General features: G+C 43.5%; 1 protein-coding gene across 1 annotated transcript in view; it reads right to left on the bottom strand.

Moving 5' to 3' along the window:
* The window catches only part of FASS (tonneau 2 (TON2)), a 78,930-nt gene extending 60,763 nt beyond the window's left edge, over window positions 1-18,167 (bottom strand). The window contains exons 1-4 of the mRNA XM_086490443.1: window positions 17,745-18,167; window positions 17,112-17,203; window positions 16,974-17,036; window positions 16,807-16,905 (exon numbers count right to left, since the gene is read on the bottom strand). Coding sequence (XP_086346569.1) covers window positions 16,807-16,905; window positions 16,974-17,036; window positions 17,112-17,203; window positions 17,745-17,874 — 384 coding nt within the window. The 5' untranslated portion in view covers window positions 17,875-18,167. The remainder of the gene's footprint in view (window positions 1-16,806; window positions 16,906-16,973; window positions 17,037-17,111; window positions 17,204-17,744) is intronic.
* Window positions 18,168-22,599: the final 4,432 nt, after the last annotated feature.

Below are 22,599 nucleotides of genomic sequence, written 5' to 3'. Positions count from 1 at the left end.
CAATCGGCTCCCGTAAGCAATGACATGGCCTTCTTGCATCAAAACCGCACCCAGACTACAACCACAAGCATCACAATATACTTCAAATGACTTTTGCAAGTCCGGCAAAGTCAAAACTGGTCCCGTAGTCAATTTCTCTTTCAATGTCTGAAAGGCAGTCACTTCTGTGGATCCCCACGAGAAAGGGACTCCTTTCTGTGTCAAGATATGCAAAGGGGAAGCAACCTCTGCAAACTTTCGTATGAACCGCCTGTAGTACGAACACAGTCCCAAGAAGCTTCCAACTTCATGGACATTCTTCCAATCGGGCCAATCACGTATAGTCTCTATCTTGGCCGAATCCACTGAATCCACTTGCACTCCTGCTGCTGCTGAGACAAAGTGTCCCAAAAAGTGTATCTCTGAAGCAGATGATCTCTATGTTCTGCCTCATTCTTGGAGAAAACAATGATATCATCAAAGAAAGTGCCAACAAATAGCATGTACTCTCGAAAAATCATGTCCATCATCCGGTTAAATGTCGCAGGAGCATTGGTTAAACCAAAAGGCATCACCAAACAAAAAACTCAAATAACCCAAAAGTCGTCCGAAAAGCTGTCTTGTAGATGTCTTCCGACGCGATTCGGATCTGATGATATCCACTCTTCAAGTCAATCCTACTAAAGCACGAGGATCCCTGTAACCTGTTGAGTATATCATTGATCCTAAGAATCGGAAATCTGTTCTTGATGGTGGTTTTATTGAGAGCTCTATAATCAATGCACATTCTCCAAGATCCGTCTTTCTTCAAATCCAACAACAGTGAAGAGCAGTACGGTGAAGTACCAAGCTGGACAAGACCCTTTTCCAAGAGGTCTTTCACTTGGTTCATAATCTTTTCAATCTGTACTCGGCTCACACGTTAAGGTGGCCGGTTCGGTGACGTGCTTCCAGGTATCAGGTCAATGGTATGATCTTCAGGCCCTCTTAAAAGCAATCGGCATGAGTGTGGAGAAAAATCTTGGCGTTCTTTTGATCAGGTCAAAACATATTCAACCTTTATCCATCGTTCAGTTCTCTCCCAAGAGAATGAGTAAAGAATCTGAAGTTCATCAAGTACAATCTCTGAGCCCTTCATTTGTCAAAGTCGCTTTCTAGGCGTAGTTCTGGTGGTACCAAGGGATTCCGAGTAGAACGTCACTCGCGTGCCCTGAACACCCCTGTCATTGCAAATGAAGTTTGCTAATGCTCGGTGTAATGGTACCATCCCATCCGGGTGCCAGTCGAACTACCTCCGCCTGTGGCGTCAGTCTGTCAGGCGTAATTCCAAATCGAGCCGCCAATTCCAAGTGAAAAGAAGTTGGCCTTGGATCCTTCAAAAGAGCTTCCTGATCCTTCACATTGCCCCAAAAAGCGGCAAAGTTTGTACTTTCAATCATTTGATTCGGTGCAAGTCCCACGCCATGTGGTACCAGTTCTGCTTTTCTATCTGCCTTTTCTGCCACGTTCCTCAGCTGCTCTCGAACTCTCAGGCCTGTTGTCACAAACGGGAGCGCATAGCAATATAAAATATACTCGGATAAATAAAATTTATCACTTAATATTGAAGCCAGAGGATATAGAGAGAAATAGATAGAGAGAGAGAGAGAGAGAGGGAGAGAGAGATAAAGTAAGAAGATCGACACAGTACTGGGGACCAAAAGATGGGTTGGTCCCCCCCCGTAATAGTATCTTTATAACTGAGGAGAAGTCTATACAAGCACTTGAACCGAACGTATTACCACATTCGTTCTAGAATAAGACTTGATGGTTCCCGGAAGCCTCAACTTCCGATTCCTAGGGCAAAACCCTATTCCAAGAAACTTCCGTTCCTTATTCCAATTCCTCGAGAATCAAGGTTCTCGCCTCTAGATCTCACCTTCCAGACTCAAGGCATGACATCCCTCCAACTCTCTTTTAGAACTCTATTTCCAGAGTCCTCTTCCCACAAAACAACTCTGCTTTCCCGGACACGAAGTCCTTACTTGGGAATCCCAACTTCCGGATCGCAACTTGAGAGACTACCTCTCTCCGATCCGTGGATCTACTTCCCAACTCGGGTACGAAACCCTTGGGCTGATCTGGCTCTAGTTCCTAAGAGCGCTTTCTCCTGCAGAGGCTCGTGCCTTCCTCTGCTCCTACTCCCTCACAAAGAGGAAGTACACCTGCAATCAAATACTCAAAGATCATAACATGAAAATCGTTACCTTCAAAGTCTCGACGCTCGAAACGCAACTCGGTTCTCGAAAAAAGAAATTCCCCAGAAGAGATCTCTACATAGAAAATCCTCTCTTCCAATCCTACACACAAAAGAGGTGTGTTCTCGGGTTCCTTCTCGTAAATCAGCCCCGTCTACGACGTTTATGGGCTGAAAACAGAGAAAAACAGCAACTTGTCGCGATGGAAACACGCTTCGTAGGCACTTCTTCGCGAGGGAACTCGCGCACTGGGTCTTGGCGACATCTGGTACACTTGGGGCAGCCATGGGCATCACCGGCAACGTCTTCTTTACGGCTGAAATCTGCTGCAGCATCTCCTCCTTGCAAAGATTGGTCCTCCCCTCTGAGTGAGGGCATGTGATGCTTTTATAGCTCCTAGCCACGGGCACGAATAGCTGCTCGGTAGAGATCGCGGCCGTTTTTTTTTTTTTTCCTTTTTGCTTTTTTCTTTTTTCTTTTTTTTTTCCCTGTTCTGTCAGAAAAAGAGAGAGAGAAAACGCTGGCTGATCTGTTGCCTTATTTACAGATGGCTACCCACTGATTAAGTGGGCGGCCGGCGTATTTTAAAAATAGTCTGAACCTGCCCAAAAACTCAATAAAACCTTATAAGTTAAAAACAATGCTTTCACAGCACTTCCCAGGCGTCCCTGGATGCAATCACATGCACAGTTGCAATGCAAACATAGTCTTCCTCGCGGGAAAGCAGTGGCCTTCCCGAAAAGCAATCCCGCTTTCTTAGAAAGCATCTGTTTTTCCTCAAAGTTTCCTCTGAACCCATCTTCATTCAAGTGCTTGCTTTTTCCTTGTGCACAATTCCAACACAGTTCGGAATTTCCTCTTGACTATGGATATCCCCTTTCCGATGCACCGTCACCCACCTTGTGACGCATCAGGAATACCCATTACCTAGTCCTTTCCTTCGAACTTACGGTACAATCTCCTTCACGATGCTCTATGTCACCCATCCTATGATGCATCAAAGATGTCCGTTCCCGGATGGTCGGATACTTCTTTCCGATGCTCCCTGTCACCCATCCAATGTGACGCATCAGAAGTACCCATTCCTGGTGGCCTTACAGATATTCCCGTTCTCAGTGCTCCCATCATTACTTTGAATGACGCACTAGGAATACTCTGTACTCGGATGTCTCCGGTGCGAAAAACCCTCTCACTTAAAATTCCAATAATTCATTTAGAATTATTTTTCCTGGTGTTCCAAGCGAGAAAACCCTCTCACTTATAAATCCAATAATTCATTTTGAATTATTTTTATGTCAGATAAAGCCAATTTAGCAACATCCCTCTCACTTATAAACAGTTGTCCTCAACTGTAGAGGTCTAACTGAACTGGCGGGGAGAAACTGGAACAAATTCCAAATCTTGCTCGATGGTGAGTTGAGCTGGTCCTTTCTCAGTAGAGAACGTAAAAAGTAAATTAAACAAAAAAATTCATAATTCAATACTTACCTTACCAGTTCATATGCTTCCTCTAGTACCTCGAGGATATCCTTCACCATTCATCAAACTTACGAGCCATGTAAGAACTCATCATTCGCGTCTTTCCGAGAATCTGTGAACTCAATTCCACCTTCTCAATCCCGAGAAGAATAATCCTCCTAAAAATCAATTTAGGTCTATGTCCTTGCTCATAACCTTGCGCTATTAGTCTTGAGGATATTAAACCTCTTCTGTCCTCCCGCATAGGGCATGTCCAGAGCATTAAGCTCATGTGAATCTTCCTATGGCAGAACAAGTGTGTCATCTTACCAAAGTAAGTTCTTATTCCGGGCCTTGGCTTTGGGTAGGCCAATTGTTCTGATCCAAAGTTTCCTTATCTAAGACTCTGTTAACTTGATTCTATCTTCTCAAACAAATTCGAGAAGAATAATCTTCCTAGAAATCAATCTAGGTATTTGTCCTTGCACATAATCCTACGTTGTTAGTCCAGAGGGTATTAAACCTCTTGTGTCCTCCCACATAGGGAATGGCCAAGTCATAGAGTATTAAGTTCGATGTCTTTCTTCCACAATTTGCGATCACCTTAAAGAAGGTTCTTGTTCTAGGCCGTCGCTCAGTCCGAAGATTCCTTGTGCACGACAGCACTTCCTTCCAATCGTTTCCTCCTGCGAGTTATTACCACCAACAGTGATTTCCCGACGCCCATTAGCGTCTCTTCCTTACAAAATCATAATAAATGATTCACCTTACGAGCATCAATGACGATTTGCAAAACCTCAGGTAGATAGGATTCTAGCCATAGCATTTTCTGAACGTACGTTCAAACCCGGTTCACAATAGAGCGAACCCTCTTTGATTCTCAGGGATATTCTCCCATTTGTAATCCTTACCATTTTGAAACGGTTGGCGAATTATATTCTTACGAACAAAATAGTTCAAATTTATTCCAGTAGCGTGTAAATGCTACTTGACCTGCTCATGGAGAAACATATACCGCAACCAAAAGTTGCTACTGGAATGGTAAAAGCACATAGCGTACTCAATGATTAACAACCATCAAAAAACCTCTTCTCCGTAGAGAAACTCAAATTCCTTCTATCGAACACATCTCAAATAGAGACTCTCGTGTCGGAATATCCTTGCGCGCAAAAAGGCGCTCAAGAGAGTATAACAAACTCTCATCCAGTTCCTTGGCATAGGTCTGCATCTTCGTGTGTTATTCCATGTACTCAAAAGTGTACATAATTCTTAAGCTGTGTTAGAGTTTCGGTGAACATGGGAAATTACCTTCCCTTCGTAAGATCCTTAGAGAGAAGACGCTCAACTTGACGATCCCTTGGCTCGATCTTAGAGCAAAACCTGCTCATCAAATAATCTAGGATTTCAATCTTTGGATTCCTCGAGCACAGGCCGTAGTCGTCACTCGTTCCTTCCCTCGTAAAGAGAGTGTTCATTCACTTGTGCGAAAAGCACTACCATATCTTCCCTTACCGGGTAGGGGGTGTGGGCTTAAAGACTATTCAAGCTTAATGAAAGCTTTTCTTTGCTAGAAAGCTCATAATAGTTCCTTCATAATTTCCTACCCGCAGTAGCAGGTAATCTGTTCAAGAATTACCGGATACCAGATCAATAGTTGACCTTCCGGCTAGTCAAGCAAACCAATTCATCTCCAAAAACAATGTTTCAATTTGATCTTGCTCTCATAAACACTCAAGAGTAAGTAGTCCCGATTAGACATAACCATACCTCGTGCAAAAGAGCAAACAAGCACAATGCACTTTATGATTTCCGCAAGGATGTAACTTTGATTGAAAACCTACCCTCTCAATTAAAGTTCGAGGGTCTTCTATTCAAGAACCCACGAGTTAGATTGAATTCCCTTACTCCAAACTTTCTGTGTTCAATGGTTCCCGTCCCACTACGGGGATTGGATTCTATGTACACTAAGGTATACACTTTCCGCTTTTATTGCTGACTCTACCGTCTGCTGCAAAGTATTTTGCAGATGGGTTTACAAAATTTGGGCAAAAGTCTCGTTAAATTTGTTCATCTTTCCTTCCTTAGAGAGGATCAAGAATGGAGCTACCTTCGCAAGAGTGAACCACTGCTTGCTTTGACTCGCTCGTGTTCCTATTGGGCAAACCGATCCCAATCTTCTTAGATGCCTTCCTCAAAGTGTAGAGGAAAAAAAAAATTGTCCGCAAATTGAGCCTTGAATTGAATCCAAGTCTTGTTGTAAGTTCCTTGCAGAGCTTTGGTATACCACCAAGTACTTGCAATCCCCTTGAGGTGTTTGGTCACATGCCTCACCTTCGACGCTTATCAGAAATTGCCGTTTGCAAAGGCAACTTCAAACTGTCGAATGAGAGAAGTAGCTTTCAGGACATCTTCCCTTCCGTCAAAAGTATCAAACTTGACTGGTCACTGGAGTGTTCCTAGGTCTAGACTCTAGAGACCTTCTTCATATAGTTCCCGAAATGACGGGATTTCATGGCTATAGTTCTTGATTGACGTTCATGGCTATTTTCTGGATTCTGAAGGATCTCAAGCGTTCCGCTCCTTGGATTCTCTAGGTTCTTGAGCATCATGCTCTTGTCGCCTTCTCAGAGAATCCCAAGTCTTGTGTCGACTTCTTATAGAGAGAAAAATTTTTTCCAACTCTGCGAGCTTTTCCTAACAGGACTTAGGGTTCCGCCTGCTTACTTCTCTCTTGGCTTGTCATGGCTTCTTCCCGTATCTTCCCAGAGTCGTCCTCCTTTACAAAGAAAGAGAGGAGACCATGCTCTGATACCAATGTCACAAACGGGAGCGCATAGCAATATAAAATATACTCGAATAAATAAAATTTATCACTTAATATTGAAGCCAGAGGACATAGAGAGAAATAGATAGAGAGAGAGAGAAAGAGATAAAGTGAGAAGATCGACACAGTACTGGGGACGAGAAGATGGACTGGTCCCCCCCCGTAATAGTATCTTTATTATTGAGGAGAAGTCTATACAAGCACTTGAACCGAACGTATTACCACGTTCATTCTAGAATAAGACTTGATGGTTCCCGGAAGCCTCAACTTCCGATTCCTAGGGCAAAACCCTATTCCAAGAAACTTCCGTTCCTTATTCCAATTCCTCGAGAATCAAGGTTCTCGTCTCTGGATCTCACCTTCCAAACTCAAGGCATGACATCCCTGCAACTCTCTTTTAGAACTCTATTTCCAGAGTCCTCTTCCCACAGAACAACTCTGCTTTCCCGGACACGAAGTCCTTACTTGGGAATCCCAACTTCCGGATCGCAACTTGAGAGACTACCTCTCTCCGATCCGTGGATCTACTTCCCAACTCGGGTACGAAACCCTTGGGCTGATCTGGCTCTAGTTCCTAAGAGCGCTTTCTCCTGCAGAGGCTCGTGCCTTCCTCTGCTCCTACTCCCTCACAAAGAGGAAGTACACCTGCAATCAAATACTCAAAGATCATAACATGAAAATCGTTACCTTCAAAGTCTCGACGCTCGAAACGCAACTCGGTTCTCGAAAAAAGAAATTCCCCAGAAGAGATCTCTACATAGAAAATCCTCTCTTCCAATCCTACACACAAAAGAGGTGTGTTCTCGGGTTCCTTCTCGTAAATCAGCCCCGTCTACGACGTTTATGGGCTGAAAACAGAGAAAAACAGCAACTTGTCGCGATGGAAACACGCTTCGTAGGCACTTCTTCGCGAGGGAACTCGCGCACTGGGTCTTGGCGACATCTGGTACACTTGGGGCAGCCATGGGCATCACCGGCAACGTCTTCTTTACGGCTGAAATCTGCTGCAGCATCTCCTCCTTGCAAAGATTGGTCCTCCCCTCTGAGTGAGGGCATGTGATGCTTTTATAGCTCCTAGCCACGGGCACGAATAGCTGCTCGGTAGAGATCGCGGCCGTTTTTTTTTTTTTTCCTTTTTGCTTTTTTCTTTTTTCTTTTTTTTTTCCCTGTTCTGTCAGAAAAAGAGAGAGAGAAAACGCTGGCTGATCTGTTGCCTTATTTACAGATGGCTACCCACTGATTAAGTGGGCGGCCGGCGTATTTTAAAAATAGTCTGAACCTGCCCAAAAACTCAATAAAACCTTATAAGTTAAAAACAATGCTTTCACAGCACTTCCCAGGCGTCCCTGGATGCAATCACATGCACAGTTGCAATGCAGACATAGACTTCCTCGCGGGAAAGCAGTGGCTTTCCCGAAAAGCAATCCCGCTTTCTCAGAAAGCATCTGTTTTTCCTCAAAGTTTCCTCTGAACCCATCTTCATTCAAGTGCTTGCTTTTTCCTTGTGCACAATTCCAACACAGTTCGGAATTTCCTCTTGACTATGGATATCCCCTTTCCGATGCACCGTCACCCACCTTGTGACGCATCAGGAATACCCATTACCTAGTCCTTTCCTTCGAACTTACGGTACAATCTCCTTCACGATGCTCTATGTCACCCATCCTATGACGCATCAGAGATGTCCGTTCCCGGATGGTCGGATACTTCTTTCCGATGCTCCCTGTCACCCATCCAATGTGACGCATCAGAAGTACCCATTCCTGGTGGCCTTACAGATATTCCCGTTCTCAGTGCTCCCATCATTACTTTGAATGACGCACTAGGAATACTCTGTACTCGGATGTCTCCGGTGCGAAAAACCCTCTCACTTAAAATTCCAATAATTCATTTAGAATTATTTTTCCTGGTGTTCCAAGCGAGAAAACCCTCTCACTTATAAATCCAATAATTCATTTTGAATTATTTTTATGTCAGATAAAGCCAATTTAGCAACACCTGTTGTCGTTCTTATCATTATGTTCTTTCTGTGCCTTTTTAGGGCACTTCGCGGAGATATGTCCATGTTCCCCGCATCCAAAGCACTTCCCCTCTCTAATGAAGCGAGCTCTCTCCTCAGAATAAGCTTGGGTGGTGCATCCTTTTTCTCTGGGTTCTTTTTCTTTCTACTTTCATTACCAGAAGTCTGTTCGGCTCGTTGTGTCACGGCCTCATCTGTGGGGTAGGTCAGACTGCTAGAGTGAATGGCAAAGCCCCGCTTCGCATGACTCATCAAATCCTGAATAGAAGCTTACTTCTGTTCCAAGCAGTGATCTCGGATCTCTGTAGGTAGACCCAAGGTAAACCGCTCAATCTGTTCTCTGAACAAGATGAAGAGGCGGGTAGAAAAGAGCTCCAGAATCTTTCACAATAAGCATTGATTGTATCTTTCTTGGTCATCCGAAGATGGTTCCAAGCAGCTCGTACATCTCGTTCATATACCAAGAAGAAATAAAAAGCTTCTTAAATTTCAACCATTTAACTGGCACAGTCTTGTTTAAAAGAAGAGTGGACCACCAAGTACGAGCATTCCCATTAAAGTAAGAGGTAGCTCTCCGAATCTTGGAGTGCTCTACATAGCGTCCTCCCGTGAAAGCGATGTCAAACTGTTGTATAAAAGACAAAGACTTCAAAGCATCTGAGTATTCTGAGAAAGTATCAAACTTGATCGAGTGGCCACCTTCCTTAAACTCTCAGACTTTCTTGCTTTTATCTTCGAGAAAGTCATACTGGTTGGCTTTGTAAAAATTCTTCTTGTTCGCATAAAAGTTTCCGTCATCAGAATCTGAGCTGTCTGTAGACGAGTCCTCAGTAGAACTGTCAGGCTCTGGGCGAGATTTAGCCTTCTTTGCCTTTTTCTTGCCCTTTCCGAAGCTTTGTTTCTTGCTTCGCTTTTTACCTTTTCTGTCTTCTTCGCTTAATCTGAAGAGCTAGAAGAACTGTAAGAAGAAGAAAAAGAAGAACTGGGTACTCCTTCAAATCGAACACGCTTCTTTTGTTTCTTTGCCTTATCAAAAGTTGGCTGACGACCCAAATATCCCGGGAAGTCAGTCCTTTTTTCTGCTTTTTGCCGTGCTTTTTGGCTTTCTTTTGCACGTTAAAAAGTTGGGCAATCCGTGCATCAACCACCTCTTCTAATTCCTTCTCTGAATATTTCTTCGGAGCAGAAGGTTTCTTGAGAGTGGGTTTCGGGGGTGGTGTAGTGGTTTTCTGCCACTGTGCATGCACTTCCTAAAAAGAAGTCTCGCTCATATATTTTGTCAATTTCGGATCCTTCGCAAAATTGAGCATCATCTTTGTTGCATTGCCGATCAATTGACGACGCTTCATCTCTCTTTGCTCCGCCTGAGTAGGCCGAGGCATGCCATACTCTCTGTCTGAATCTTCGTTGTGATCCCTACCCGCATCTCCAGATGCAGAGGGAGTCGACTAATCCTTGCGTGAAGCCATAGGTGCCACTGAAAAAAAATTGGGGATCGGATTTCCCGTAGTAGAGAAATCGGCCGTGCTCTGATACCACTGTAACAGACTTGGACACTCCAAGTCAAGAATCAATCACGACAGCACCAAATAACCACTTCAAACAATTCACAAATCACAATAGATTTTTCATTGGCCCGACGGAGTTCCGTGCCTAGAGATATTGGCCCCAAAGACTGGCGCCCCTTTCGATATTTCTTTTTGTATTAATCAATCATCAAAGTACAAGAGATCGGTTAGGGTTTCACTCTCAAACTTTGCGTCCAGATGCTCTGAGAAGTGAGGCCCTCACCACTAATTTAAAGATTACGAGGGATGCCCAAAAGCAAAGCCCCAAAAGCTTGAAAGCAAAAGCAGATTCTCTCTCTCTCTCTCTCAATGAGAGTCCGTAAAAAGCAAGTTCTCTTTTTCTCTCTTTCTCCCAAATCATAGCAAAAAAGCTGAGATTTGCGTCGCTCAAAATTTCCAAAATATATTTATTTTTTTACAGCTCCACGATTTCCAAAAATTAGGGTTTTTGGCATAAATTACGATTTGCAAGAATTTTAGGGTTTCTAGCAGAAATTAGGGTCTCTGCTATCCGCCACATCATCACTTTGTGACAGATAGGCATCCAAAACTCTTTGGTTCTAAATTGGAAGCATGTCCGAGGGGTACATCCTGAGACCAGTACCATGCTGCAATTATATCTACTTAGAATGTCTCATCAAGAAAGCTTGGATAGAATGCTAACTTGAAATCGATCTAGGTTTTGGGCCGGTCTTGTTTCTTTGCCAAAGTAGCCAACCTTGACAATGCATGTCACGTGACTGTCCGTGGACAAGCTACACCACAGCAGGATTCAGTCAGTTCCGTCAAGTTAGATTAGCAGTGATCTGGCACTTTTGTGAGTCTATTCATAGACCGTGCATGCCAAGTCACTTAGCATAGATGCATATCCTCCGGTTGCACACAGCATGATCATCGGAATTCCCATCAGAATCCATTAGCATCAGTTAGGGGAATTTTCCAGTGCATTTAGCCTATTTTCCTATTTATTGGGATTTTCACTTATTATTTTTAAGTGACTTTCCTACAAAAGTAGGTAGGGCAATTTTGCTAAGTTAATATATAAGCAAACCCAAGTTAGCACTTTCTGGCAGAAGAGGCAGCAGGAGCTTCCCGCTCAACAGGCAACTTCTCAGCAGTACCCCCCTCAGCATCAGACCCATCGCCATAAGGTCCCCTTCTCTTGGCGTTTTTGTCCACAATCGGCCATCGCCAGATCAGCCCATTTCATGGCGTTTGTGTCCCCTTCAGGCAACCCCCAAAGCCCAGCGTTTTTGGGATTGCAAAGCATCAGCAGAATCAGCGTTTTGACATCAGCAATTTCAGCCAAGCTAGCGTTTTTGCTGGCGTTTTTGCCTTGCTGCAGCGTTTTGACTTTTAGCCCCAACCTGCAGATACACAGCATTTTCAGCCTTTAGCAAGGTAGCGAATACATCCCAGATCGGTTGCAGAAGTTCCCCCATCTTTAGCCCAAGGAAACGCAACCAAAACAGTCATTTTCAGCCACCGAAACAGTCCAAAATTCAGCGATTTGAAGATCTCAGATTTCAGCCACCAAGTCGTCGTCGTCATCCGCATAGTCCATGCATACGCATTGTACACCTTTGTGCAATCAAGTAGACCACTCTCACCGACGAGAGTGGGCCTTCGGAGGAGGGTTTTACAACCTCTCGGGTGTCGTATCTCTTCTCTCTCCTTCTCTCAGTCTCATTCACTTGCACGCACAATATCCACTCACTTTGTTCGTGATCATAGCACTCTCCATAAAGACGGAAGGCTCTCTCCTTCCCTAAGAACTAAAAGGAACCTTGAGCAAATAAAGATCACTAATCTTGAGAAAAATACAACGTTCATTCCGCTGCACCTTACAATGCACTATCCTTGAGAAAAGATGTAACTCTGAGAAACTTTGATTCTTCAGTAAAGTTCCCATTACTGAACAAGATGTCAAATTGCTATAGAAATTTGAGAGTGTTGAGAGCATCCTGGACGCCTGAGAATGCGAAAAACTTTATTGGAGCACCCCCATCTTTAAATGGTTTTGGCCCAGCATCCATAGTTTGAGGTGCCGAATAGTAGTAATAGTGGTGATGCTATCCATCTGTGTTACAGGCTTGGACAATCCAAGCGAGAAATCAATAGCAACACACGAATAGAAACTTCAAAACCACTGTACTTTAATATAGAGAGAGGGAGAGAGAGAGAGAGAGAGAGAGAGAGAGAGTCGATACAGCACAGGGAGTTCCATGCCCACAAGCATTGGCCCCAAAGATTGGCGCCCCTTTCGATGTTTCTTTATTATTGATTGATCCCAACAAGGTACAACTCCCGAGGGTCCTCCGCTCTCAGACTCAACGTCCAAATGCTCCGCAGAGTGAGGCTCCAAGGGCTCTTATAAGCAGTACATGGGATGCCCAAGAGCAGAGCCCCAAAAGCAATCACTTCAAAAGCATTAAACCCCAAAAGCTCTAGTCCCCAAAAGCTAGCGTTGAAGTTGCAAAAAAACTACCAAGGTAAGTTGCGAAAGTCCGTACAATCTGCCACGTTAGCAAAGCCCGTACAATTTGCCAAGTCAGCATGTCAATGCATTTTACAAAAATCTCTTTCAGGGTTCAAGCTTCTATCTTTTAGGGATTCAGGCCCCACGGCCGGTGCTTCATAAGTTTTTCAAGTTAGGGTGCATTCAAACTACCGCAGCGCGCGCATAGACACTGCCTTTTCCAGCACAGTTTGATTCACACAGGACAGCCCCCATTAACGAAAGCAAAATCTACAGCTGAAGAAGCAACAATGTGCCAAAGCCTGCAGTGAATCCCATTGGTTGCCGAATGGTGGGGACAAAGCTTCGAAGCCTGCCCACAATCGACGCAAAAGTGCACGGACATCCCTCTCGTCCAAGGGGGAAAGGCCGCCCATAGCTGTGGTAGGTCTGAAAACTGAAGTAGTATGAACCATACCTTAGTCCGTTCAATTTCTCTCATTCACTTGGCCATTTCTCTTCTAGTTGGTCATGCCACATCATCACTTCGTGGCAATTTGTCGCATATGTAGGTGGGACATGGGCCACGGGTGGTGGAGGGGGAGTAGTAGTGTAAGGTGGACGTCCAAGGGACAAAAGGTAATATCATAGTTACCCGCAACGCAGACGAAAACGGTGACGGGCCTCCCTGCGAAACGGGGAGGGGTTCGGAACGGGAATGGCGCACAACGGGAGGCATTAAAAACACCCAAATAATGCAATTTTTAGCTTTGTGTGATTGAAAATTAGTAGTATTAGAGTCCTTGACTCCTTTGACTCTAATACTGACAAAAACCTTGATTTGAAGACAATTCAACATTACTATGGCAAACGTGGCACGACGTGTGCCGTGTAGACTTGAGAGCTTAAGAGGGAGAGAGAGACAAAGGGAGAGCTCGAGAGAGATAGGGAAAGAGCTTGTACTATGTAGACTTGAGAACTTGAAAGAGGCTAGAGCTTGAGAGTCGAGACTCGAGAGGATAGAGCTTGAGGCTTGGCCCTTGAAAGCTTGAGCCTTGTGTGCATTGTGAAGGCAAGGGGTGGAGGGAGGGGCATTTTATAAGACAGAGGCTCACAAGATAGAAAACCAAAACCCGAAAATTTGGCTCACAAGAACAAAACCTGAAAATTCGCCCATTCCGAACCGTTCCGGGCCGTCCGTTCCAGTATCAACTGCTTATCCGAAACGGCAAGCCGTTCCGAAACGTTCTTGGCTTGACTTGATCCCAAAACGCCGTCCCCGTGCCCCCCCCCCCCAAAATGGGCGTTCCCCGATAACTATGGATAAAATCTCCGTAGCAGCACGAGAACATTCTGCTTGGCCCTTGAAAGCTTGAGCCTTGTGTGCATTGTGAAGGCAAGGGGTGGAGGGAGGGGCATTTTATAAGACAGAGGCTCACAAGATAGAAAACCAAAACCCGAAAATTTGGCTCACAAGAACAAAACCTGAAAATTCGCCCATTCCGAACCGTTCCGGGCAGTCCGTTCCGGTATCAACTGCTTATCCGAAACGGCAAGCCGTTCCGAAACGTTCTTGGCTTGACTTGATCCCAAAACGCCGTCCCCGTGCCCCCCCCCCCCCCCAAAAAATGGGCGTTCCCCGATAACTATGGATAAAATCTCCGTAGCAGCACGAGAACGTTCTCCTAAAGCCATATGCTTAAAAATGCCTCCTAAAAATTGAGAGGCATCCCCAAAATTCTGTTGAGACGAAGCCCCAGAGGATTTTGTGGTATAGAAGAATACATTTGGGGAACCTGTTGAGAGACAACTATGGCCACTGGAGGATTTAAAGAGCCCCAGTAATTGTGCAGGGCTTCTAAATCAATTCGACCATCTGTCGGGTTCTTCTTTTGTTGTTCTGCCAAGTACACCAATTGTCGGACCACATACTGCGCATGGGTCTCATCTCGTTGCCTTTGCGTAGAAAGGCTAGAAGGATTCTCTTGTTGAGCACTGTGGTCAACCTATTCTCCGTCCATGTCGATAAGATCTTGGATTCTTTATGGCTTATGCCCTTTAAGACAAAGCGATGAAGACAAGAGCGCACCCGATGCACAATGGACTAAGAGTGGGAGAGGCTAGTAAGTCCGGGGCAGGGACACTAAGATTCTTTGATAGAGAAAATTTATGTAGAATCTTGCTCCGCCTGCTCTTTGGTAGGACCGGTATGCTTTCAGAAAAGCACAATTCTGACGCTCTGATACCACTGTAATTACTTTCGGTGAGTGATCGGACGGAAAGACAAACAAAGCGGCAATCTACACACTTTAACACTTTAAAAAAATTCATATCTCAGAGAGACGACACGACGCGACAGAGTTCCGAGCCAAGACGCGTTGGCCCCAAAGACTAACGCCCCTTTCGGTATTTCTTTCTTATTGATTCAAGTGGGTACAACTCCCGATGGAGCAACTCTTCAAGCTCTGCGTCCAAATGCCCTGAAGACTAGCCCATAGGACACTTATAAAGAGTACAAGGGATGCCCAAAAGCATTATATCCAAAAGCACTTAATTCTAAGAGCACTTGCACCCAAAAAGCTAGCATTGAAACTGCCCAAGTCAGCAGCGCAAAAAGCGGAAACTCGTACAGCACTGCCACATCAGCAACAGAAACACAAATCGCGGAAATTCCGTACAGTGATGCCACGTTAGCAGTAAATGTAAACTGCGGGGATCCGTACGGTCACCACATCATCAGCTTGCCACAGTGTGAAACTTAGGGGTCTTTATGAACATTACAAGGGATGCCCAAAAGCAGACCCCAAAAGCCAAAAGCACTAAACCCCAAAGGCAACTCCTGTCAATAGCTCACGTAAACTCCCAAAATTTGCCAACAACAAAATCGCGGAAATCTGTACAGCCTGCCACATCATCACAGCAGCGCAAAACGCAAAATTTCATACAGCTTCCTTGTCAATGCAATTATAGAAATCTCCTCCAAAGATCAAGCTTTTGATTTTTGGCACCTCGGCCGGTGCTACACAAGATCTTTAAGTTGTTGAGTTAGAAGTTTTAAATCCCAATCCCTTTTTAGACCCTATGCCCAAACCTTCTGCAAGTTCTTCTAGGATCAGTTTCTTCTTGTCCTCACAGCCATTTTCCTTCCAGTTGGGCACGCCACGTCATCACTTTATGACCGGATGGCAATTGGCTATAGACATCTAGGCCATATTAGCACTATAAAAACAGCTCCTGACCTCTCATTTTTCACATAAGTTCCAAGACGCCTAGCATCTACCCATTTAGGGCGTTTTCTTGCTTTGTCGCCAGCCCATCTGCTTGTGTTTTAAAGGTTGATCGAACCACCTCTAGCCCAGTGTTTTTTAGCCCTCTATCAACCATCTCTGACGACATTGGTAGCCAATCTCATCCCTCCATCTAACCCATTAGCCTCTCGGAGCCATGCCTCTCCTACCCCATCTTTGCCACATCAGTTGCATCATTTTCAGCCTGCTGTAAGTGTAAGAGCTAATGTGTTTAAAAGATTGATCGCACCCTCTCTGGCCCAGTGTTTTTTAGCCCTATGTCAGCCATAGTTGGCAGCATTGGCAGCCCATCGCATCCCTCCATATGGCACCCCCATTAGCCATTCTGAGTCCTCTCCTGCCCATCTTTGCCACATTGGTTGCATCATTTTCAGCCTGCTATAAGTGTAAAATCTGCTGCGTTTTTGTGTCTCATATCTCAGTTTTTGCAACCCACATTCGGCTCACTTCAGATGTGCAAATCAGCCCCAAATCTACCCCATGGTGCCCATCCGCAACCCACATAAAATCAGCCTTGGACTCCGGATGCCTTTCTTTCTGCTACCTCACTTCCGCTCTTTACTCTTTGAGGAACATTCCGATGGATATAGCCCTGCTTACTCGTTTTGAAACAGATCTCTTGGCTGAAACAGGCTACAGCCTCTACAGCAGATGAAGAGTGCTACACACAAATGAAATTCTTCCAATTTCCCACATTCAAAACAGTCAGGTCGATCGCCAAAACCTTCCTCTCATAGCAACATTTTGAGGGGGAGGGGGAGGGGGGATTTGTCATCAATCTCAAGGTATGTATGTTTTAGAACATGGCCCTGATACATAGTTCCAACAGCATGTCTAAGCTGGAGCATAGACTACATTTTGTGACCCTGCAACTTTTCATGCCCACACTCTAAAGGACAAAACCATGCTAGGCATGTACATAAAGAGAGAGCATTTCAAATTTGAGAAATTGACCTTTTCAGCACCAGTTGAATCATCAACCACACAGTTTTCCCTTAAACAGACCCACATAGTATCCAAATCATCCGCATTTAGAAGTTGTTCTGTTTGTTTCTGCACAATAAAAGCTTATTGGCTTAAGATTTTCAGATATCTTAGAGCACAGCAAGTATGAAACTTACCTTTAAAAATGAAAATCTGGCCAACCTTTGAACTTTACCGCCTATGGATCCCTCAGCTGGTTTCTGCTAGGAGAAAAACAGTCAAAAAAAGGCACACATTTGGGTGATGCTTGACTAAGCAAAATTAGCAATGGGCACCTTCTTATAAAAAGTAGGAAGAGCCCCTGATTGTGCATTCTTTTGTTGCCTTTCTTTAAAAACCTCCAGCAGTATCCTTTTTGTCTCTAGCTCTGCAAAAGAACAGAGCTTGGGTATGCTAGGGATACTTTGAAACTACATGGCTGATAATAAGTAACTGGAAAAGATTTCATAAGTTCGAAGAAGTATCAAAGTTCTCTGAATGGCTTTCACCTTCACGGGAAGTCACAAAACAATAACCAATTATAACAATGGAACACAACTTAAGATGCATACATGAGTATCATAGATCGGTAACCACACACCAAGAAGAAGTGCCCTGCCTAATAATGTAAATGATTCACAGAATTTCATCCTTTAAATTTCAATACTCCAGCTTTACTCAGCCCAACTGTGTAAGAAAATTGGAACAATATATGAAATTATGCTGGACTAAATAAGAGAAGGAAGGCCCAAGGAATGCACACAAACACGCATCTGTGTGTCCCATTGTATTCTTCAAAGACACTTAAATTTGTCCAATAACAACTTAAATGTTGGGGAGATGTTTCTAAAGGTTAATTTCCAAACTGTTATACTCACCATGACAACAAAAAACGTGATTTGATAATTGAAGAGCGAGAATGAGCATACCCATCAGCGCTTCCGAACCCAATCCTGTTCCAGACCCAACATACTTCTTGAGGTTTCTAACCCACAGCATCGATGAAGTGGGTATGTTTTGTGTCTCCTGCGTCTCTGCATTGCTCGTATTGCTCTGCATTCTGGCAAGCTAACCCGAAGAGCACAACCTACTCTTTACAAAAAAACTCACAAAGAAGCTTCGCAGTAACCCTCTTTGCCTGGATCCGCATTGAAAGACTATCCTGCCTTCTGAATAAACTATGGCTGAGCTGTGCATGGAAGTAATGGAGCAAAAACGAGCGCTCGCGTTCAACCTACGGACGAGTTGGATTCCGATGGCGACGAGTACCAGCAACTTGTTTGAAATTCAGAATACAGGTTAAACCACTCACTCGATGTGGATTTTGATGGAACACTAACTTGAGACCCAATGAAGTGAGTTTAAAGTCCTACAAGGTTTTGTGCGTGTGTGTGTTTGTGAACTAAATGCACTCTTATACAGACCTGGGGATGAGGGGCAAGAGACACTATAGAAGCCAAACAGCATATCATTTGTTAAGAAACAAGGGTGTACAAAGCCATGGCCAAAAAGCCTATCATGTCTTTTGAGACATATTTCCCACTATTATCAGTATTCAAGCCCTTACGCTTTTTACCTAGTTGATTCTTAACAAGTGCAAGGAGCTTCTTAAATGTAGAGAATACCTCATCCAAAGGGTAAGCCCACACCTTCCAAGTAGCTTCTCAAATGTGAAGAATACCTCATCCTTATGTTTTAGAGGGTAAACCCACACCTTCCAAGTAGAGTCGTTTACAAATGTTAAAAATTAAGTAGCTTTTCCTAAAGACTTGGTCGGCAGTGTCAAAGGTGGCAGCAAAAGATGCAATGAAGACAAGAACTAGCTCATGATCTGGTGGACACCTCGATTCCAATGTCGAATACCTACAATCCCACACACATGAACAAGGCACCTGTGGAGAATAGAGATCACCAAGGTAGAAAGAGACATGACTTTGGGGATTGAGAGAGAGAGAGACTCGTGCACGAAGCAAGGGTGGGGCCTATTACATACCACCATCACAAACTAGACACAAAAAAGTCGGGTTATGTTTGTGGAAGGCTTGTGTCAAGGGCCCTTCCCATATGTTCCAGCAAGCACCAATTACATGCATAGAAAAACAAAGACTTCATGGAAAACCTGAATGGAGATCTTCATCGGAGAAGGTATATGGGCCAATCAACTTTTCATAAATTATGCAAGTAGATGCATCCTTACCACTATCACAAACTAGACACAAAAAGTCTGGTTATGTTTGTGAAAGGCAAGTGTCAAGAGCCCTACCCATATGTTCTAGCAAGTGTACACCAATTACATGCATAGAAAAACGAAGACTTCATGGAAAACATGATTGGAAATCTTCATCGGAGAAGGCATAGGGGCCAAGCAACTTTTCATAAATTATGCAAGTAGACGCATCCCTAGTGACAACCCTTAAGTAATAGCGCTCCTCTTTCGCCAATTCTTTGAATACGAGTTCTTGGGGTGCCATGGCTCCACCATTTCTTGAAAAAGGTTTCTTCTTGCCCATATACACTCCTGTGAGTGGGGTAGTATGATTATAAAGAGTGGGACATTTCTTTCTTGCATGGTACACTATAGATGTGTAAGCCATTAAGGGGGATGTCTTAGTAGTTTTTTATTCTAGAGTCCCAAAGGTATAAACATGTTAGTGTCACCCAAAAGAGGTTGGGCTTTATAAGGGTCTGTTCCCTGGGTGTTTTATTCCACGGATTTGATTGTGTGTCCCTTCATCTAGCCCACAATTAGGATAATCCAAAAAACTAGAAGGGGATGTGTATGTGTGCGTGAGAGGGGTGGGGATCTAAGGCATAGGATGATGAAGCCTTGTCTCTCCACCCAACCCTATATCTTTCTATAGGCAACCCCCAAGCCCGACTTCACACTAGCTCATGGCCTAACATTATTCCCCCTTAGAGAAGTGTTTTCATCCTCAAAAACAAAGGAAGGAAATTTCTTCTCAAGAAAACTAATGTTTTTTACCTTCTTCAGACTGGTCTTTCCACTTATTTAATGCTTTACGGCATGCATTATGACGAGTACATAAATCGTGACACACATTGTGACGAGTACATAAATCATGATAGTTTTAAATGCACTCGGGTTCATGCGACTGAGTTGGAGGTTCAATGAATTCAACCCAAAATTTGTTGGTCAATGACATTGTCGTCCCTATACAAGCGTTTACATAAACGACTTACATGAAAAACCGGATGACTACCAGAGTGCAAAGGTAAAAGATTGCTTTTTGTCTATGTCTATTGGTACACAAACTCTCCCCCTGTGGAGTAGGTACCCATCATCTATGAAAAATTCTTCCATCTTTGCATATCCTCCTCAAAAGAATTAGATGTGGTGGAAAGAGAAACACTACCAGTGAGGACAAGGAATCTTGATTTTGGCATGGCTTGGCACATTGAAATATGCTTCATCACATTCATACTTGCCCTTTAAAGATTCTTTGAAGCTCTATAAAGAGAAGAGAGGTGATTTCAAACATACGACTATGAGTATCACCTATCATGTTGAGTCATCCCTTTCGATACTGGAGCTTTACATCATACTCTACCAGTGACAAGGATTTCTCGTTTTGACATGGCTAGGCACGTTGAAATATGCTTCATAATGTTTATACTTGCCCTTTAAAGATTCTTTGAAGCTCTCTAAAGAGAAGCGAGTTGATTTCAAACATACGACTAAGAGTATCACCTATCACGTTGTATTGTCCCTTGCGATATCGGAGCTTTGCATCATACTCTCAAAGAATCTCAGCCCATCTGGCTTTTTGACCCTTCAAATCAAGTTGTTGTGTAAACCATTTTATACTCTCATGGTCAAACACAATTTTGAATTGAGCCCCATACGAAAAATGTTGCCACGTTTTCAAAGCGGACACTATTGCATAGAGTTTCTTTCATAAGCAAAATAATTATCTTGTGCAAAAATTAATCTCTTGCTTCCAAATGCAATTAGCCTTCCCGTTGTAGCTAGTGCAACCTTGAGAGCATCAAAACTCAACTTCTCCCCACTGAAAGTTTTTTTCCCTTGACTTTCACTAAGAAACAACAGTGCGAGCATAGTTAACAACCCGGCGGTAAAAACTTCCAAATCTCAAGAAAATATAAAGTTCTTCCAGATGTTTGGAAGAAGGCCATTAACAAATGACATCCACTTTGACTTATCCATATGAGGGCCGGCAAAACTGAAATTATATGCCCCAAATAGTGATTCTCATTGTATAGAAAGTCACACTTGGATTCCTTTGCATATCATTTGTTTTGCTGTAGTAATTCAAACACATGCTTCAGATGTTGTAAGTGCTCTTCCTAGAGGCATTATACATTAGGATGTCATCGAGAAAGACAATAACAAAATTGCTCAAATACGGTTTCAAGACACTATCCATAAGTGTCATGAAAGTAGCTGGCACATTGGTCAACTTGAAGGGCATAGCCAAAAAATTCTAGTAACCAAACCTTGCTTTAAAAATAGTTTTAGGTATATCAGCAAGCTTAATGCGTGCTTGATGATACCCTGATCGCAAATCTATTTGTGTAAAGATACGAGCATGGGTAAGTTTATCAAAAAACTCATTCACTCGTGGTAGCAGGTACTTAATTTTAATTGTAACCACGATTGTGCCACGATAGTCTACGCACATGCACATACTATTTTCCTTTTTCTTCAACAACAACAAAATGGGAGAGGCCCATGGTGAAGAGTTAGGTTGAATGAACCCTCTATTGAGGTGGTCAAAAAGCTAACATTCCACCTCAATAGCCTCGCAATAACTCATTATATAGGGTTGTTTACTAACAGGCTTACTATCTGCAACCATGTCTATGCCATGTTTCACAGAACGTGTCGGCGGTAATCCTAGTGGTAGATCTTCTGGAAACACATCTTTGTATTCCATTACTAGTAATTTTAATTAACTAGCAGCATTTGCCTATTCTCGTGATAGAAAAGTAGCAAGAGATAAAAGAGAAGAGAGAGAACAATGCAACATTGAGGAAGCATTATTTATTAAACCATTATCAATATTCAACAAAAAAGACACAGTGAGTAGCACAAAAAGAGTTCTTTCTATTTCATCTTAAGAAGAGAGCTTCATAAGCTTGACCGTACAAATAAATGGTGAGGAATCTACATCTTTTCCCCCCAACAATAGCACATGCACACCATTGGATTCAAACATCAAACTATTATGCTCACAGCTAAGCTTTCATGAGGACCTAACCCGTATGACCACTCTCGACTCAGTACCACATCTGTTCGATACATATTCATGAATTGAAAATCTAAGGACATGCCCTTGAATCTTCAACAGTACGCCCATTACTTGTGCATCCCACACCTCAACATCATGCCCGTTAATCATGCCTATCTTATAGCAGTGGGAACCAGGGGTCTAGCGCAAATTGAGCCGTTTCACTAACTTATAAATGAAATTATGCGACACACTGTCGTCTACCAAGGTTCTCAACATTTGACCTTGGACAAACCCATACATATGCACCAGCAAGTGTGGATCAAAGGTCGGGTGCCACATGGAGCCCGTAAGACACCACAAGTGCACCACTTTGGTATGTGTTACTTCCACATTGGAAAAGCAAGAAGAGGACTCTAGGGGAAGCAATTGCACCATGTGTATTTCTTTTTACTTACCTTGGGCACTAAATTTCCACTTGCGCCAATCCTTTTTGTTGTGTCCACTTCCTAAGCAGTTAAAACATAGCTTATCTTTCTTTGTTTTCTCAAACTCTTCACTGGACAGATGCTTG

The sequence above is a fragment of the Adiantum capillus-veneris genome, chromosome 19, assembly GCF_014529385.1.
Source record: "Adiantum capillus-veneris isolate H3 chromosome 19, ASM1452938v2, whole genome shotgun sequence".
In the NCBI taxonomy this organism is placed as follows: Eukaryota; Viridiplantae; Streptophyta; class Polypodiopsida; order Polypodiales; family Pteridaceae; genus Adiantum; species Adiantum capillus-veneris.
Note: the sequence above shows the minus strand (reverse complement) of the source record. Positions and strands in the feature narration are given on the sequence as shown.